The sequence below is a fragment of the Spermophilus citellus genome, assembly GCF_964194105.1.
Source record: "Spermophilus citellus genome assembly, chromosome: 6".
Classification (NCBI taxonomy): Eukaryota; Metazoa; Chordata; class Mammalia; order Rodentia; family Sciuridae; genus Spermophilus; species Spermophilus citellus.
In genome coordinates, this window is record NC_138187.1 from 153,451,195 (window position 1) to 153,468,315 (window position 17,121).

Consider the following 17,121-nt stretch of genomic DNA (forward strand, 5'->3'; position numbering starts at 1 on the left):
TCTATAGCCCTACGTGTGCAAGCGCTGGCCTTGGAGCCAGTTAAGTCCAGTCCCACCTGCCCCCTGATGGCGTCAGCACAAGGAGCATTTGCATAAAAGTCAGACCCACAAACTAGTGACTTGCCTTCCCCCCGGCTCAGGCCAAGAACCAGAAGCCACTCTGGGGAGTCGCATGCAGACGTGGACACTGCCAACTATCCCAGTCCTGTGGGAGTTTTCCATTTCAAAGGGTTTCCTCCTTGAGAAAGAAACTGTTGGATTCATAAGCACTTGTCCAGAAGGTCCGATGTGCCCCATGAAGTGCCAAGCACACAGTGGCTACAAGAATGTCCATGTAATAAGAGGGGACAGGAAGGACCCCGGTTAAGACCATGGACTGTGGAGCCAGGCCGCCCAAATGGGCGAATCCTCCTCTACGCCTTCACCTTGGACACATTATTGAGCTCCTGGGCTCCAGCTCCCACTGTGAGAAGGAGGTGTGCTGCCCACTGTGCTCAGGGGCCTTTTGTGAAGCGTCCAGGAAGGAACCCGTGAAAACTCCATGCAGGCAAACTAGATTCCCGAGGCAGATGTCTCCACAGGGTGCTTCACTAACCCTGAGACCCAGGGAACTCTGGTGGCCCTGGGCAGCAGGCCCCAGAAACTCCCTGGCTCCTGGACCAGTAAGGCCACAAGTCCTGCCTGGGGTTGCCATGTAGGGGCCTTGGAGGAAGGCTCGGCTCTCTCCTCCAGCTACCCCGAGCAAGAGACGAGGTGTATGCCCACAGATTAATCTCCAGCAAGGTTTGTGCCCGGAGACCTAACCACGCTGAGGGTGCCAGAGAGAAGACCTGGGGCCAGCGTTGACTCCCAGACCCCAACACTAAAGCAGACAGACAGTCCTTTCAGCTTGGAGCCATGTTTCTGCCAGGTCACGGTAGGCTGCCCAACGTAGGGGTCCTCACGCAACCAAAGTGGGCCTCGGGACCGAAGTGGGCCCTGGGGGTTGGCATAAAGGTAGGACATACACTAAGGGTGACTTTGAGTTAAAAAATAAAAACCTTTCCCACTATATTCCACTGTTGATTGGTTGAGAGATAATTGTTTGTTTTAAGATAATTTAGAAAGAGCTTCCACAGTAATAACGGGGAAGCTGGGGCTGGGGCTATGGCTCAGTGGTAGAGCGCTCGCCTAGCATGTGTGAGGCACTGGGTTCGATTCTCAGCACTACATATAAATAAATAAAAATAAAGGTCCATTGACAACTAAAAAAAATGATATATTTAAAAAATAACAGGGAAGCTGGGCACCAAGAGCCTGCTGTGAGCTATGCCAGGGCTTGAATGTCTGTTAACTCGCTGATCCACACAACTCAGTGAGAAGGCATCGCCGTCCCTATCTCACAGATAAGGAGCGGCCTGGAGGTCAGCAGTGTGCCCAAGGTCCCACAGCCAGGGAACCAGATGTGAACAGACAGAGCTGGTGTTTCCCCTGAGATGGACTAAGCCCCCTCCCTGCACCCAAGGGTCCTGAACCATCACCTCACCTGGTTTGACCCTGACACTTTACAGAGGGGAAATGGAGGAGGCAGAGAGGCATCTTGGAACCCCTCCATGTACAGTGATAAGGACATGAGCCACTGGCCTCTTGTGCTCCCTAACTTGTGGGAGATGGCAATGTACGAGGCACAAATTTAGGTTATCTGTGCAGAATACACAGTATCATGTGGCACGTCCTCCAGTGCCCAGGGGAGGGCTGGAAGCAGGAACCCCATCCCTGAGTCCCTTCCACCAGCTCCCAGTGCCAGCTTGTTAGTGGCCCCTGGCAAGCTCAGCCCCCTTCCTACCCGTGAGGGGGTAAAGACCTATGAACGCAGGCCGCACAGTCCAGTCGCAAGGCCCCCACATGATTACTAAGAAAGATGCATCTCTAGAAATTTTTCAAGAGTAACAATATAAACATTTTGGGGGGGTCTACCACACATCATTGTTCTCATCACTTTACAATCCGAAGAGCCTGAATAGGACAGAGGTCAAATAGGTTTCCTATCAGAAATGAAGTTACAACCAAAACTTCCAAAGGCAAGAGGATTGCCAAATCCCCAGTAAGCTCAACCACTTCACACTTTATTTATATCATGGAATCCCACATTAAAAACTGAAATTTATCGCCAGTTATGGTGGTGCACACCTGTAATCCCAACACCTTGGGATGCTGAGGCAGGAAGAGCACAAATTCAAAGCCAGCCTCAGTAACCCAGCTCTAACCACCTTAGCAAGACCCTATCTCAAAATAAAAAAGAAAAAGAAAAAGAATTTATATATATATATATATATATATATATATATATATATATATATGGCTGAGAATGTGACTCAGTGGTTAAGCACACCTGGGTTCAATCCTTGATACAAAATAAACAAAAACTGATTTTTAACCAGATCCTTGAAGTCACTAATGACGGATCTTGCTCTATGAACCCAGTTCCTGATAGGAGGGGTCCTTTCATTTAAAATGAAAGTTTTTATCTTAACTGCACGAGTGTTCTGTGGTGATATTCTCTGCTGGGTCTCTGAAGAGGGTAAACTCAGGCATGAAAAGACAGCAAGCTCCTGGAACAGCCCAGGAATGGATGGATGCAGAACCACTCAATCCAGTACCACTCCTCATCAGCAGGGCCTCCCACCAAAGTCCTGTGCCCTGAGTGACATGGTTCAAGGCACAGACCTAAGCCCACAGGGAGAGAATCTGTGTCTCCCTGCAGACACCCTTTCACACACACATTCAATGCATGGAGATAGATATATATATATTCCCACATAAACTTATATATACACACAGAAAAACACAGACTCAGTCTATGTATTTGTGACATAGAGTCACAAATAAAGATACACCAGGAGACACGTGAACTCATATGTACACAAGCTTTACCTGGCTTGACCCTGTCATTTTAGAGGAGAAATAGAGGCAGAGAGATAAATTCAAAGCTGCTCTGTGTACAGTGACCAGGGAAAGATGGGCCACTGGCCACAAAGGCACACACATTACACATTCCTACACACACACACACACACACATACCTATTCAGGAATGCTCAAAGGCACACATATAGCAGACACATACACGCGCTCAACCACACACACACACACACACACACACACACACACACACCTCCATACTCCTACTGTCACTCTGACAAAAAGCCAATTCTTCTGAAGTCAAGCCCTACGGAAAGGAAGCCTTTGGGAGTGCAGGAGCTGTCCAGTCCTGAAGTAGTGGGGAGGGGAAACACCCCTGAAATATGCTTTAGAGAGGGTCGAAGATACTGGATGAGTTTCTGAGTTTTCAGATCTGTGCAGAGTTTGGACTTTCAAATCTTTACATCTGCTAACTTGTTATAAATTGGAGTCAGACCTTAATTTAGACCCTAATTCTACCCTGAACGTGATCTTGGACAATTACTAAATCTCCTTGAGCCTTGGTTTTCTTATCTATAAAATGAGGACAGTGGCACGGGTCAGTTATTGCTGTGTTGTGATCACAGAGGCTAATGAGTGTGACACACCCAACTCCACAGGAGCATTGGCCAAATCAGTGGCTAGCTCCCTTCTCATGATCAGTCACCAATAAGGTTAATTTATATATTTAATTAGCATCTAAACTATTTCAGGTGCACACAGGCCTGTAATTCCAACAACTTGGGAGGCTGAGGCAGGATCACAAGTTGGAGGCCAGCCTCAGCAACTTAGCAAGACCTTGTCTCAAAATTAAAAAATGAAAAGGGCTGGGGATGTAGCTCAGAGTAAAGCACCCCTGAGTTCAACTCCCACTACCAAAATGCAGCTTTTATCCTCCCCCTGCCCCCACCAAAACCCTGGAAACTCCTCTACCCTCTTAAATCTAAAATATCCAGGTGTACACCCTTTCTAATTAACATCACCCAAGTGGATAAACAGCAGATTAATGCAACATTGCAAAGGTGTGTTCTCTTGAGGATAAAGAAATCTGGCAGAGTTCTCTACACATTGAGGGCAAATTTGCCAGACATTGGTCCCCTCCACACCCTCGAGTGTTGAAAACAGACGCTGAGGTCATCGACTGCCTGATGTCACTCACTGTTGCTGTCATGCATCTAGGTAAGAGGGAAATGGGTTCAAATGAACACTTGAGGCTTCTAGCATTTTTCCTGGAGACATCTAAATGTTCAAAGGAAAAGTAACTAATTCTTATTTGATAAGAAATGGCCCAGACCCTTTGACGGTAGCCATAATCCACTTCTTCATGGGGAAGCCCATAAACCCACACAGAGCCCTCAGAGTACCTGAAGTATTGCAGTAGGTTGCACTCAGCGTATTTTTCAGAGTGGCCTGCCAGAAAATGGGTTCTGTTTTTAAGTCCCAAGTTCCTCCAGTAGAAGTTTTAGAAAGCTGGGACACGGAAGAGATCAAGAGGTCTGATGTGGCCTGCGGCAGACCAGATTGCTCCCACCCCCTGGTGCCATCTAATAAGAACTGTGCATTTTTATTCCCTGCTCACGTTTCTTCATTTCCAAGAAACTGCTCTTGAGGAACCAGGAGCCACCATGAAACATTTCACAGAGGGTCTGTGTTTATTTGATCGATTTTAATTTTTTAAAAAAGTGGCATTTTCTATCTCCTTGGTCACCGAAGATCAACAGGGTGAAGGAAAAAAGAATTCCACTAAGGAGCCTCCAGCCAGAATCAACACACCTGACCCCAGTTTCCAAAATGTATTTAAAAGTGTGAACCTCCCTGGGAAAACGGATCTTGGTTTCAGATATTTCCACTGGAATCATGATGCTGGTTCGTTAGTTTACTATTTTAAAAAACCAGGTTATTTTTTACAGATAGGAATGATGTTTATTTGACTCTGCTCTGAGACTGGAACAATATCTTGTAAAATTTGAACCTTGACGTACCACCAGGACTTGGAGTCCTTTGAGGCATGGCTTCTTAACTGTCTTTTAAAGAAAGAGTTCCTTTTTCTTTGTTGCTTTCTTTTCTTTTTTAATTTAATTTAATTTTTTAAATTTATTTTGTAATTGAACTTGACAGCCTAATGCTCGGGGGCACAAGATTTTCAAAGCTGCTTTCAAGAAAGGGAGCTGAGACAGTAGGCCAAGCTTCCAGGGTTCTCTGTTGGCAGATCCCACGGTTACTTCCCCTGTTGCTAGGCTGGTCCATCTTCCCAGGACACACAGGAGGGCTCCAGTCCCCTCTATCTGCAAAATGGGAACCCCTTGTGACCCTGGTCCATACCTTAGGATCACCATCACTTTACAGTCAAGTACCTTCACATCTCAATCACTCTTCCCAGTGTCCTGTGAAGTGGGCATTGTCCACAGGTGAAAGTTATGAGGACAAGGGGCCTCCCCAAGGGCACTCAGTTTGGGGCAGAATAGGGGAAAGAAACTTCCTTTTTCTTGGGCAGTTTCTGGGGCTGACTGAAGACCAGGGTTTCCACGAGTGCTCATAAGAGCTGTCTCTCTCTGGGAGTTTTGCCCCAAATCCTTTTGCAGGTGACTTCACTCCAGGAGTTAGTGGGTTTTGAGCTTAATTAACACTTGGCCAAAACACTTCATTTTGTTTATTTACATTTCTTTACTGACCACTGACTGTAGGAGAAGCCAAATGGGGCTTTAAGGAAACACGTGTTCAATTGAAATACTGTGTAAATGCTTTCCTTGGAATTTTGGACTCCTTCCTTCCATGTAAGGAGGAGAAAACAGCAGGCAGACCTAGCTGCTGGGTGGCCTCAGCCCCTCAGGAGGAAAGCAGGAGGCTGGTTTTAAAAAGCAGGTTTGGGAAATACTCTCAGTGGGGACTCAGGCTGTGAATGACTAGCCCTACAGTGGATCAATGGCCCAAGACCCCAGGACAGGTCAAGTCATAGCACACCTGCCTAAATTCACCCCTGAGTTCTGTATGTCCAAGAATCAGCATGGAGGAACAATTAAATTAAAATTAAAGTTCCATCACTAGATAAATATTTCAAAAGTAAAGCTTTCCAACACAAAGAGGACATCACCCCTGATAATAAAATCCTGTTTTCTGGTCACAACTTTCCTTTTGAATCACCTGCTATGACCGGCTCATCTGTGCACTGCTTACACAGAGGGACAGCCTGAGATCCAAGACTTGGTTTTACCCATGACAAAACCTGACTAGATGACTTTCTTGGCTCTTTGTCATTAAGGACAGTTCATTTTTAGTGGTTTTTAGTTCATTTGTGGTTTCCTTTTTTTAAAAAACTTTTTGCACTTATTCTAAACTTGGGTGTTTTGAAGAGATCATAAAATAATTTTTCAAAATGTCTTCTAAAATCTCCCTTAAGTGATTTTCATAATCTCGCAAAAATAAACAACACTGCTTACATATAAAAATCAAATATTAATACTTAAAAACTTAAGGAGAAAACATTCAATTGAACTTTATGGTATTTTGTGATGGTGACCACAGACAGCATTAAGCAAAGAGAGCAGGAAATGTTTGAAAATCCTAATTTTAAAAATTGGTATTACATTTAAGGTCAATCATATTCTCTATCATAATTATATCCACTTACATGCTTAATAAGCATCAATATACACACATCTTGTCTAATTTCTAGGGTCTTTTATTTTTAATTTGTCTTGACAAATGACTAGCATCTAGAAGAAAGTCCTGATTCACACCTGGAAATGACCATACCTGGGTTGTCATTTTTCTCTGTTGCACTCCCAGAATCTGTCCCACAATAGATCCTATTTGCCCTTTGAAAATCTCCTTTGTTCTTGTGCTTAGTTCAAAAAGAGTAACCTCTTCAATAAAAGAGCCAATTCAAAAATGTGATGGAGATCACTTCAATGTTACCATTTCAGGACTGTAATTTGGAGAATGTTTTAATAGAAGGTGTCTGGTGGCAACAGAAATACACAATGTCAATATGTACTTCGAGGGACAGGATTATTTTCCAGATGATAGAATGTCATAGAATTAGTATCCTTCAGCAGGATATCAAATATCCTCAGTAATTGCAAATAAAACAGAAAAATCATACTAAGCGAATACATGGGAGTGTATGGAAATACTGTGGGCACATCTCTGTCTCCACTCCATCTTCACATTTAATCATTGCTAAATCTCCACGATGCAGTTTTCTGATGTCTCATTCAGTAGCAATAGCCCATGTGTTTGGCAGCCTCTCCCTCATAAGAAGAAACTTTCAATTAATTTGGCTGCAAGTTTTATCTCTATTAAGCTATTCCCAGAACCAATCCCTTAACCCCCTAACATTATAATTAAAGCAAATTATACTTTAAAGGCATTTGGGGGTGAGGTACCGCAGTAAAACATCTGTGAGGTTTGCCAGACTGCCAGTGCAGGGGGTGGGGAGACCTGAGAAAAGAAACGCACCAAAATAACAGGAGGCATCAGGACTGGGCTCCCAGGAAGATTACCCAGTTAGCCACTAATACAGTTAACCCAAAGTACATTTTCTAAGGGAGAATCAATTTCAATTTCGCCAATTAACCTGTCCACCTATCCCCAACAACAGAGCCTCAAAATGGTTGGTTTGTACTCCATTTTGACCAGGGCTCCTATAAAACTGAGGACTGAATATAGGGCAAACCTCACAGCAGCACATACTTGTATTTGATTTTTTTTCCTTCCGCAAACAATAGGAGCCCAGTTGGCAGGTGGGTACTGTCCCACACCTGCCACACACTTCCCTCCCACAGCTCCTCCACAGAGGGTGAGTGACAGTGACGGGTCTCACCATCCTGCAGCCTGCTGGATGCCTGACCTCCAAAGAAAGGTGCTGTGACTCCTGCCCAATCCCATGTTCCTTCCCACAAAGATTTCACAAAAGGAAGGAAAGGAGAGGAAAGGATGGAAAGAAGGGAAGGAGCAAAGCAGGAAGGAAAAAAGGAAGCCTTTCAAGCCACCAAGCCAGGTTGGAATTTTACTAAAAGCAGTAGACCCCGTTTGCTCCCACCTGTACTATAGTCATTGTTAACTCTCATTCCAGGAAGGCAGAAAAGGCAGAGATCACTAGAGAAGTAAAACCCCCACCAGATCCAATTCTCCAAACCCAGCAGTGTATACAGTAACGAATCTGGTGTTGCCACAGTGGTGTTGCCACAGTGAAATGCTGCTTCAGGCTCTCTCCAGCCTTGAGTTGCCCAGAGTGGGCAATATTACTTCTTTCCTCCTCTCATCAGCTAAACTGGTTCCAAGTCTATTCCTTCCAAAGCCTGGCAGTTCTATTCCTGATAAATCTCCCTAATTGAAATAAATGGCACAAGGTCCTTTCATCCAAATTCACCCACCCTCCCCCATCCACAAATTTCCCAGCCAGAGAAATCCACCATCCCTGCCCAAAACAAGAAGCTCAACGAGATTAAAAAAAAAAAAAAACACCACATAATGGAGGGGGAAAAAAGGTTAATCCCTGTTAAATAATTTTCCATTCCTGCAGGACTGCAAGGGCAACCTCCCTCTCCTTGCCCCACCGCATCACCGGGCACTCTCTGGGTCGCCTGCTAATGCGGGTGCTAAGTAATCACTAATTGACTGTAACACAGAGTGAAAGGGCGCTAAAATCCCAGGCAAATGGGAAGTTAGGACAATGCAAATATTTAGGACTTGAGGCTGTCTACACCTGGTCAGCGGGGTCATCAGGTCGCTGTTCAAAATACAAGCCTCCCAGTGGCGGGTGTTTTTGTCCACTCGATGGGAGGAAATTGCTTTGTCCGTTCCCTGCCTCCCCCACCTCCGCCTCACCTGTAGCAGGACTCGATTTTTAAAATTTACCCTGGTATTTGCAGTCAGGTAGGCGGTCTCCAAGGCGTCCTGGAGGCTCCCATTGCCCTAATCCCCGCAGCATTCAGACTACATTCTTGCCTTAGCCCGCTCTGGTTTGGGCAGGTCAAGAGGGGGGCACGCCTAGCTTCCGACGTCCTTCCTTTAACTTTCTGCCTCCACCAGTTTTATCCTGCCCCAGCTTTTCCCGTAAATCCTTTTCTTCTTCATGATTTTACCCTTTCTTCTTCATTTCCACCTTTCCGTCTCTTAGACCAATTCGTCCTGTTGTCCAAAAGAAAAAGGGAAAAAAAAATGACCCATCTTGGGAAAAAAACAACCCCTGGTGACATGGAGAGAAGCCCGCGCTGGGTTTTAGGCCGCCGGCGGCTCCAACATACAGGGTGCAACCCACCGCCTGCGCCGGCTCGCCTGCCGGGCGCACAGGGTCACCACTGGTGGAATTTAATTTACATCATCGGCTGCCTGGGTAGAGTCTCTCTTGAGCCCGTCGCGTTTCCAGTGCTGGTCAAGGTCGGCTAAACGGACTGCTGAGAGGCGCACGGAACCGGACCGATCACTGGGCCGCGCGGATAGTCTGCCGACTAGGAGGAGGCCAGGCTCCCGAACTGGGAGCATCACTTTCCAAGGGTTAAGAAGTCACGGAAAGGCTCGAGCTGTGGGCGACCAGGTTTACTTTCGTCTTTCCAAACGTTTGGCGCGAAAAGGGAGCGAGAGAGGTTTCAACCCGGCTATCTCTTGCGGGGCGCGCTGGGCACGCTCGCGCCTGTGGCGCGGCTCCTCGCGGAAATGTGTCTCTGCCACTGCTCTAAAGGTCAGAAAACAGGTCTCGGTTTGGCCAATCCCAGATCAGCCGAGCCTCAGGGCTACTTGGGAGAATAAGCCCAGAAAAGGAACCCGCATAACGCGCAGACTGGAGAGAGGAAAAGGACCTAGGCGCAGAAATGCCAAATGCCAAATGCGGAGCGCGAGGAGTACGCAGGCAGTTCCTCCCTTGCCCACTTCGCCGCGACCTCTGCTCCTGGCCGCGGGCCGCGGGCTGCCCATAGCCGGTGATCCCAGTAAGACATCCTGTCCTCGTCTGTCTCCAGGCGCGAACCTCCTAAAACCCAGGGCGAGCGCCCAGGGCGAGCGCCCAGGGCAGTACACAGCAAACTCTCCTGGAGGAAATTCATCATCTGTCTGTTCCCCGGCCACTCTGGCCAGCGCTTGCCAGCGGGCTGGAAGCACCCGGCCCCAGTGGCAGGGAGTTCATGCAGGTCGCGCTCCCAGACCCGAGGACTCCGCTCTGGCCCAGCCCCACGCCGCCCCTCCTGGCTCTGGTTATCCGCGAGCCCAGACCACGCGGTCCAGGGAGGAAACCAACTCTAGTAGGGTCTTGGTTCCTCTTCCCAGTCCCGACTTTCCGAGGTAACTGGGGCCGCTCAGTGCCGATCTCTCACCCACTCTACGGTCCAGCAGGGCGTCGGGCTTTGAACGTTCATTCTGCACGCTCAACGCTCTGAGACCGCGGCTTCTCAGACTTCCCTTCTCCCTCCCTGCCTTCTCGGATCGAGGTCACGGAGACTGCCTTCTCGGATCCAGTCACGGAGACTGGAGCTCTTGCGCCTGCCAGGTGCTCTCAGCTAGGACGGGCTTTTCCAAATTCTCTGCTGGGTAGTTGGCAGCTTTGACTGCGGGCTGGGGCAGGATCCTGGCGGTTAGAGAATCCGAACCCCAACCCACCAGGCTTAAATCGGCCGGCGGGGATAGCTAGCCTGGCCTTTAAAACTGGCTTGTGCCCAAGAATATTTGGGTGAGTTGGGGCTGGAGACCTGTGATGCCCCGGTTGCTGTTTGAAATTGTGTACTGGAATCGGTTAGCCTCTTTATTCACATATACACATATATTATGTTGTCGCGGGTTTTTTCCTGAACCGTGAGACAAGGCATCAGAGAGAAAAGGCTCACCCCAGAGTTTAAGAGAAGCCCTGGCCTGGGAAATTAGTCCCCAAGAAATCCCCAAGCAGGATGATAAACACCGTGGAGGACCAGAACTTGCCAGGCGACCTGCGCTGGTAGATTTGTCCCCACGCACCCAGAATGAGTCACAGGAAGGGAAAAGGGGGTAGTGCGACGCCCAAGAGAAGTGCCTCACCCAGAGCCTACCAAATACAAAATGAATGAAGTAGCCTTTTCCCAAAGCTTCGGGATTCCTAAGGGCTTGCAGGCAGTAGTCATTTTAGGAGACAAACAAGGGGATGGATGGCAGTCACCTGGGGCCGCCTTTCCATTTACCACCCCGGGAGGGACCTGGCAGGTTTCTCCTTTCTCCCACGGAGGTTGCCACACTCCGACCAGCGCTGCTGTGCTGCGGGTGGCACTTGTTCTTTCTTTTGGTGCCTGGGCAGATGATTGGAAGATGGGTCAAAACTGAGTGCAAAAGGCGCATAAACGCCCCACCTCCCCATACACCCCGCATTTTTCTGAGTCTCCTTAGCGGACAAGAGGGGCCAGCACAAGCCAGATTCAGGAGGGCAACGCTCAGTTCCGAGAAGGCAGCTTTGGAGGTGGCTCGGGAAGCACTCACCCACCGCACCGAGCGCTGTCCGACGGCGGGCGCTCTGAGAACTTGGACCTCGGCGTCCCTACAGCCTGAAAGAGGCGACAAGGGCCACCGGGACAGGGGCAGGCTGTGCCCGGAAACAGAGATAAATAAAGAGATCAGAGATAGAGCGCGCTGTGACCACAAGCTGCGACCCCAAATCGTCGGCCAAGAAGTTGGAACCCAGGAGTTTAGGGTCAAGTCCCTTTCCAAACCTACCCATACCGCCCCCAGAAGGACACCGAACCCTTTCAAAGGGCCCTTGGTGCGTCCTGGAAGTGACCCGTCGGGCTCCTTGGGACAGAGCGCTCGCCATCAACCTGAGCAAGGCGGGGGAGTTCCTTAGGAGGCGGTGGCGGGACCCGCTAACCAAACCGCGATCTAAGAGGCGCGGTGTGTGGAAGTGGGTGGGGGACCAGCTCTCAGCCTCCTCCGCCCAATTCTTTCTGAGCTCTTGGCTCCGGGACGATGCCCTTCGAGCGGCTCGAGGAGCTGGAGCTGGTCGGAGCGGTGCGCAGGAGGGACCCCGCTGCTCCAGGATGGGTCCGCGCCACCTCTGAGAACAGCAGCACCGCGAGGGCGAAGGAGCTAACCAGGAGCCAGCGTTGTCGGGAGGCGGGGGCAGAGTGGGAGGAAGAGGGCAGAATGTGGGCAGAAACTGGCGAAGGGAGAGAAATTATTACATTACTTGGTAACGTTTTCCTGAAGGGAATGAATTTCGCTAGTCCTCAAATAAACGAAAGAAAATTCCGACTGTCACCGAAACAAACTGGATTTTAAATTCTTCCCAAACTCCCTTAGATGTAAGGGCACCAAAGGCGGAGATGAGGGGATCCCTAGACCTGTGCTCTGTTTGTGGTGGCTCAGGTGATGAAGAAGCAGAATCTAAGGGGAGGGGCTCAATACAAACCTTCTGGTTGGCAGGTCGGAGGGACCCCTGGGAGAGCATTTCCTTGTCCTTCCAACCCAGGGTTGAGAGTCCTGGGATTACCTTTCTGTCCCCCTGAGGCCCGTGGGTATGCTCCCCCTAGACACGCTCCCTACCCCACCCCCACACTGAGGTCTTAGGCCCTAGGACCCAACCCAGGAAAGAGAATAGTTGGGTATACAGGAGTGGGGGGCCACACCCCACCTGTCCTCCAGTCCCAGCACCAAGAGTTTAACAGCTAGCGGTCAGGTCTGCTGTAAGGAAAGGAATAATCCACATATATTTCAAAAGGTGGTGGGGGGGGAGGGAGATAAAAAGAAAGAAAAGTAAAAATAAAAACATTCCAAGGTCTTTAGGGATTGGGACCCTCAATTTTGACTGATTTCTCCTCCAGCTGATTACCTTTCTGTCCCCCTGAGGCCCATGGGCCACTGAACTGAGGAAAGACAAAAGAGAGCACTGATCACCCACCCTTGTTATGACATTGCCTTGTGGGCCACCCTGAGATAAGGATTCCTTTCTTTATCTCTTTAGTGTTCCACAGTTTGAACCCAGACCTAGAGCCTTGACAAACTGTAGCTCTGGAGCCAAATTCTGGGCATTTTGAGTGCTTGAGGACCAACACCAAAGTTGTCTCTGAGCAAGACAAGCAAAAATTAAGATAACCCCACACAGCCCAGTATACCCCAAAAGGATAGGGTACTTCCTTGTTCCTGACAGGTCACCTCCTTATCAAAGAATTTGCGCCCAGACTACCGACACATGTGCACCTTTGCCCCATTCTGCACTCCCCTCCTGCACAGCTTCAGGCAGCTTAAGGACTTGGGCACCTTTGCCAAGTTTGTGTTTCTGTTTGTGCAGAGGCTGAAAGCCCACTGCATCTCTTCAAACTGGGGCACCGGGTGTGGGGGGAGGCAACATGAACCTCCAACGCCTCCCACAGAACACCTTAGCAGTAAATTCCCCAAGACACAGCACAGAGTTGAAACTGCCAACAGTTGACGAGAAAAGACTCAAAGAATAACTGTAGGATATAGGGAAGAAACATCTAGATAGGCTTGAATTAAGCTATCCTCTTTTAATCCCTTCCCAAAAACTTCCCAGGGAATCCCAGGGCACTGGTTTTCCAGCCTGTCCTTTGAGGTATGACCAGGACAGAAATCCTGCGATGGAGAACCGGGGCGCAGGAGGGCGCGCTGGTGCGCCCTAGTTCGTAGGCGGTCACAATCCCCTCGGTGAGCCTGCTCTTAAAAAAAAAAAAAAAAAAAAAAATACCGTAGCTACAGCACCACTAAAGAAGTCGCAAGCGGAAGTACAGCCCCTTGGCAAGCAGAGCGAGAAAACCCTTCTTCTCTCCACGGTGCCCAGGGACGCTCTGCTGAACGCACCAGCCAGAGGGGCAGGACTTAGGCTGCACCCGACACGAGCGCGCGCGACACTTGGGGACCTGTTTTGGTCTCCGCACATATTCAATCTCTCGCGGACTCTTGGTTTCCGAGTGAGAGACAGATTCCCTACGGGAAAATCTCTGCGTGCGCACATTCATACACACAGAAAGACCTAGGGACAAACACGCCCCAAGCTCGCGCCGCCTTGCCAATTTCAGGCGCGGGAAGAAAGCGAGAGGGCTGGCAAAGCGCGCACACACCTCAGCCTCTCCCTCCTCCAAATCCGGGCCACCCGGATGGCCTGCCCTCGCCTGCGCGAAGGCTGAACCCCGAGTTCACAACTTCGTCTCGGCGTTTCTCCCTCCTCTGCATTCCTTGGGTAACTGGAATGTGGTGAGCAGATTCCCTCACAAGAAGCAGTAGGTCCCCTAGGCGGAGAGTGCCGCGGGCAGCAGCGGCTGGGTACGCACCAGACACTCTGGCCCGGGAGCGCGGGCGGCTCAGACTTGTGGCCGGTGCTTCGGCGCCGCCAGCCCCGGGGGGCGGGGGATGCGCTCTCCAACTTCCCGCCAGCCGGGGTGAAGTTGCACTAGAGGTCCGGCGAGCTTTGACCGCCACCCAGGAATAAGGGACGAGGTAGGGGACCACCCTGGCCCTCAGGCCTGGCCTGCAGCTCGAACCCCACTGATGTCCCCAAACAGCACTCTCCCCGGCATTCCCAGAAAAGCCCTGGACTGAAGATGCGGGTTTCGGTACCCTGGGCCCTCCTGAGTATGGTCCAGGAAGCTTTCACCTTCGGCCCCTAACAGTAAAGAGCCAGGCCCTTCAAACGCACTCTGGCTGGTGCCCCTGCCCTGTGACCGCCTCTGCGCCCCGGCCACCGGCCCTTCCTGGCCAGGGCCAGGAGCAGCGTCTGGCCCGCCCAGCACCAGCTGAGGCTGTTAGCTATCTGGTTATCAAATTAAATCAGCGAGAAAGGAGGTTGTCTTACGTTGCATCGGCACACCGAGCATCTCCGGGAGCCCCTTGACAGCCCCCTCCGCGGGGACCGCCGCGCTCTGCATCATCTTGGAGCAAGAGCCAGCGAGTCGCAGTCTACGGAGATCTCTGGCTCTCTCCCTCTAGCTGGGTTCCGAAATTTGAAAATAATGACAAGAAACCCAAGCAGGCCGCTGAAGTCACAGTGGAAGCCGGGCCCTCGGCCTCTCCGGGAGGACTCCACAGGCTGGCCGGTCCCCTCCCCCCGCCAGTCCTCAGTCTGTTTCCAATCCCTTTGATCTCGCTCTCCGGGGTTGGTGCACATCCCGGGTAGAGGAGACGCTGTTGCTGCAGCCCTGGCTCTTTCCCCTCCTCCTTCCCCCGCCCGTTCTCTCCCCTTCCCCCTCCACCCTTCGCGTGCCGGCCGCGGGGGAGGCCGCGGTCACCCAGGCATTTTGATTCATTCACACTGCGGGAGCGGCCGTGACGTCGCTTTCCGCAGGGAGGCCCGCCCTTCAGCCAGGGCTCCCACCCGACAACGGGCAGACGACCCCAGCCGGAGTGGGGGTCCCGGTGCCCCAAGTGAGCCCGGCGGAGCAGAAGGGCGGGGCCGCGTGGAGCGGGGCGGGGCTTCGCCGCCTCCTCCCCCGCCCCTCCGTGCGGGCCGGCTCCCGGGTATAAATACCGCTGCGGGCTGGGCCGCGGCAGCAGGTGGCCCAGGACCGGGGCGTCCACGGCCAGCCGATTTTCGCGGGTCCCCTTGGGGTTCCAGATCAGCGGATCGCGTCCTCCCAGCCTGTCAGTTCTGACCCAGGGGCGGGGCAGGGCGGGACCCTCCGCCGGCCGGGGCCCGGGGACAGTCTGCCCCTCGCGCGTTCTCGGTGCCCAGCATCTCTCCGCCGGACCGAGCGCGCTCCGGAGCCGGATGACTCCATCCTCCTCCTCCTCCTCTCTGGCCAGTTCCTTTCCCGCCGGCACTTCCAGCCCCTGCTGTCTCTCCCCCGCGTCTGGTTGAGGCTGGGCCAGGGACAGCCCGTACTCGGCCCGGAACGCACGAGTCACGCAGCGGGCCGCGGCGGCAGCCGGCTGGGCGAAGGCAGGCGGCCAGGGACAGAGCACCGAGGGGGGTCGCGGGTCCCCAAGCGCGCCCCCCGCACGCCGCGGCCTGCCCCCGGGAGTCCGCACTGCCCAGGCTCTCGATCGAATCCCGGCCTCCGCGACCCTCCGACCGGGGTTCACCCGGCTCTGTCCTCCTCTGGGTCCCCAGAGACCGCTGTGCCTCGCCGGCTGCCACCGCGGGCGTTTTGAACAATTCTGGACCACGTGTGTGCAGGGCGGTAACGTGCACACGGACACCCGGGCTGACCAGCGAAGGGCTTGTGTGGCTACTGAATTTAACATGCGCGCGAGCGCGCGCACACACACACACGCGCACACACTCACGCACACACACACAGCTTAAAACACATTATGCCGAATGTGAATTCCTGGCAGACATAAAGCAAGTCCCAGGGCTGGGACGAGTTCTCCGCAGAAATCCTCTAACCCCTCATCAGATACTCGACGCCTCCTGACAGCAGGCGCCCGAAGCCCACCCCGCCAGCCCTGGGCCCAGTCTTTTTCGGGATCCCAGCCCCGCGACTTCGCCACCTCGAATTTCGTTCTAGAGTTGAAGCTAGGTGTTTCTTTCCAGCCTAGTGGGATCCCGCTTGGGCGGAAAGGGACGCTGCTGGCCCTCCCCGCCTTCCAGAGCGTTCCCTGCCCTTTCCTCTGGCCTGGTCCTCAAACTGGTCACACCTGCCCACCTTTCAGGGCTGGTGAGGGAGGAGCGTAGGGCTGGGGGCGGGGTGACGTGGCCGTCTGCGCCGCTTAAAATTTGTCTCCAGAGGTCACAGTGACTTCTGTGTGTGTGTCCTGGTGCCGGGCTGGGGTCAGATCTTCCTCTGTTAACCTGCAAGCTGACTCTAGGGCGTGAGACAGAATATGTGCAAGGAAAAAAAAAAAAAAAAAAGCAGAGACCCTGGTGATAATTTCAGTGCTTACCAAAATATTTTCTACAGAAATATATCCAGTAAACCAACCCGGGGAGATGTCCGCTTCATTAGCAACCAAAGACTTGCAAAGCAAAACAAGAAAGAACACACCTCTTTTTTGTTAAGTGGTCAGTGGGGAAGAAAATGCAGCGTTCAGAGCCGGTGAAGAAGCCTAGAAACTGGTACTCTCACAAATATTGCTGATGTGCTTATAAACTCTTAATATCCGTTTGGAAAGCAATTTGGCAATATGTATCACACCTATAAATTTTTCAAACCTTTTAGCTCATGTAATTTCACTTTTGAGTGACTACTCCACAACAATAATTTAGAATTTTTTTAAAAGTTTCATGCATGAAGATGTTTATTACAGTATTAAGTTTTGGAGAAAAATAGCCTAAATG

At 51.3% G+C, this 17,121-nt stretch overlaps 1 protein-coding gene and 1 long non-coding RNA gene across 2 annotated transcripts in view; one reads left to right on the forward strand and one right to left on the reverse strand.

Annotated features, from left to right (window-relative positions):
- LHX4 (LIM homeobox 4) overlaps nucleotides 1–14,773 on the reverse strand; it is a gene marked incomplete at both ends in the record, with an annotated part of 37,681 nt that extends 22,908 nt beyond the window's left edge. The window contains one exon of the mRNA XM_081299108.1: nucleotides 14,698–14,773. Within this exon, the coding sequence (XP_081155234.1) occupies nucleotides 14,698–14,773 (76 nt within the window). The remainder of the gene's footprint in view (nucleotides 1–14,697) is intronic.
- Nucleotides 1–17,121, forward strand: part of LOC308650944 — a 902,096-nt gene that overhangs the window by 736,320 nt on the left and 148,655 nt on the right. The gene's annotated exons all lie outside the window — the stretch shown is intronic.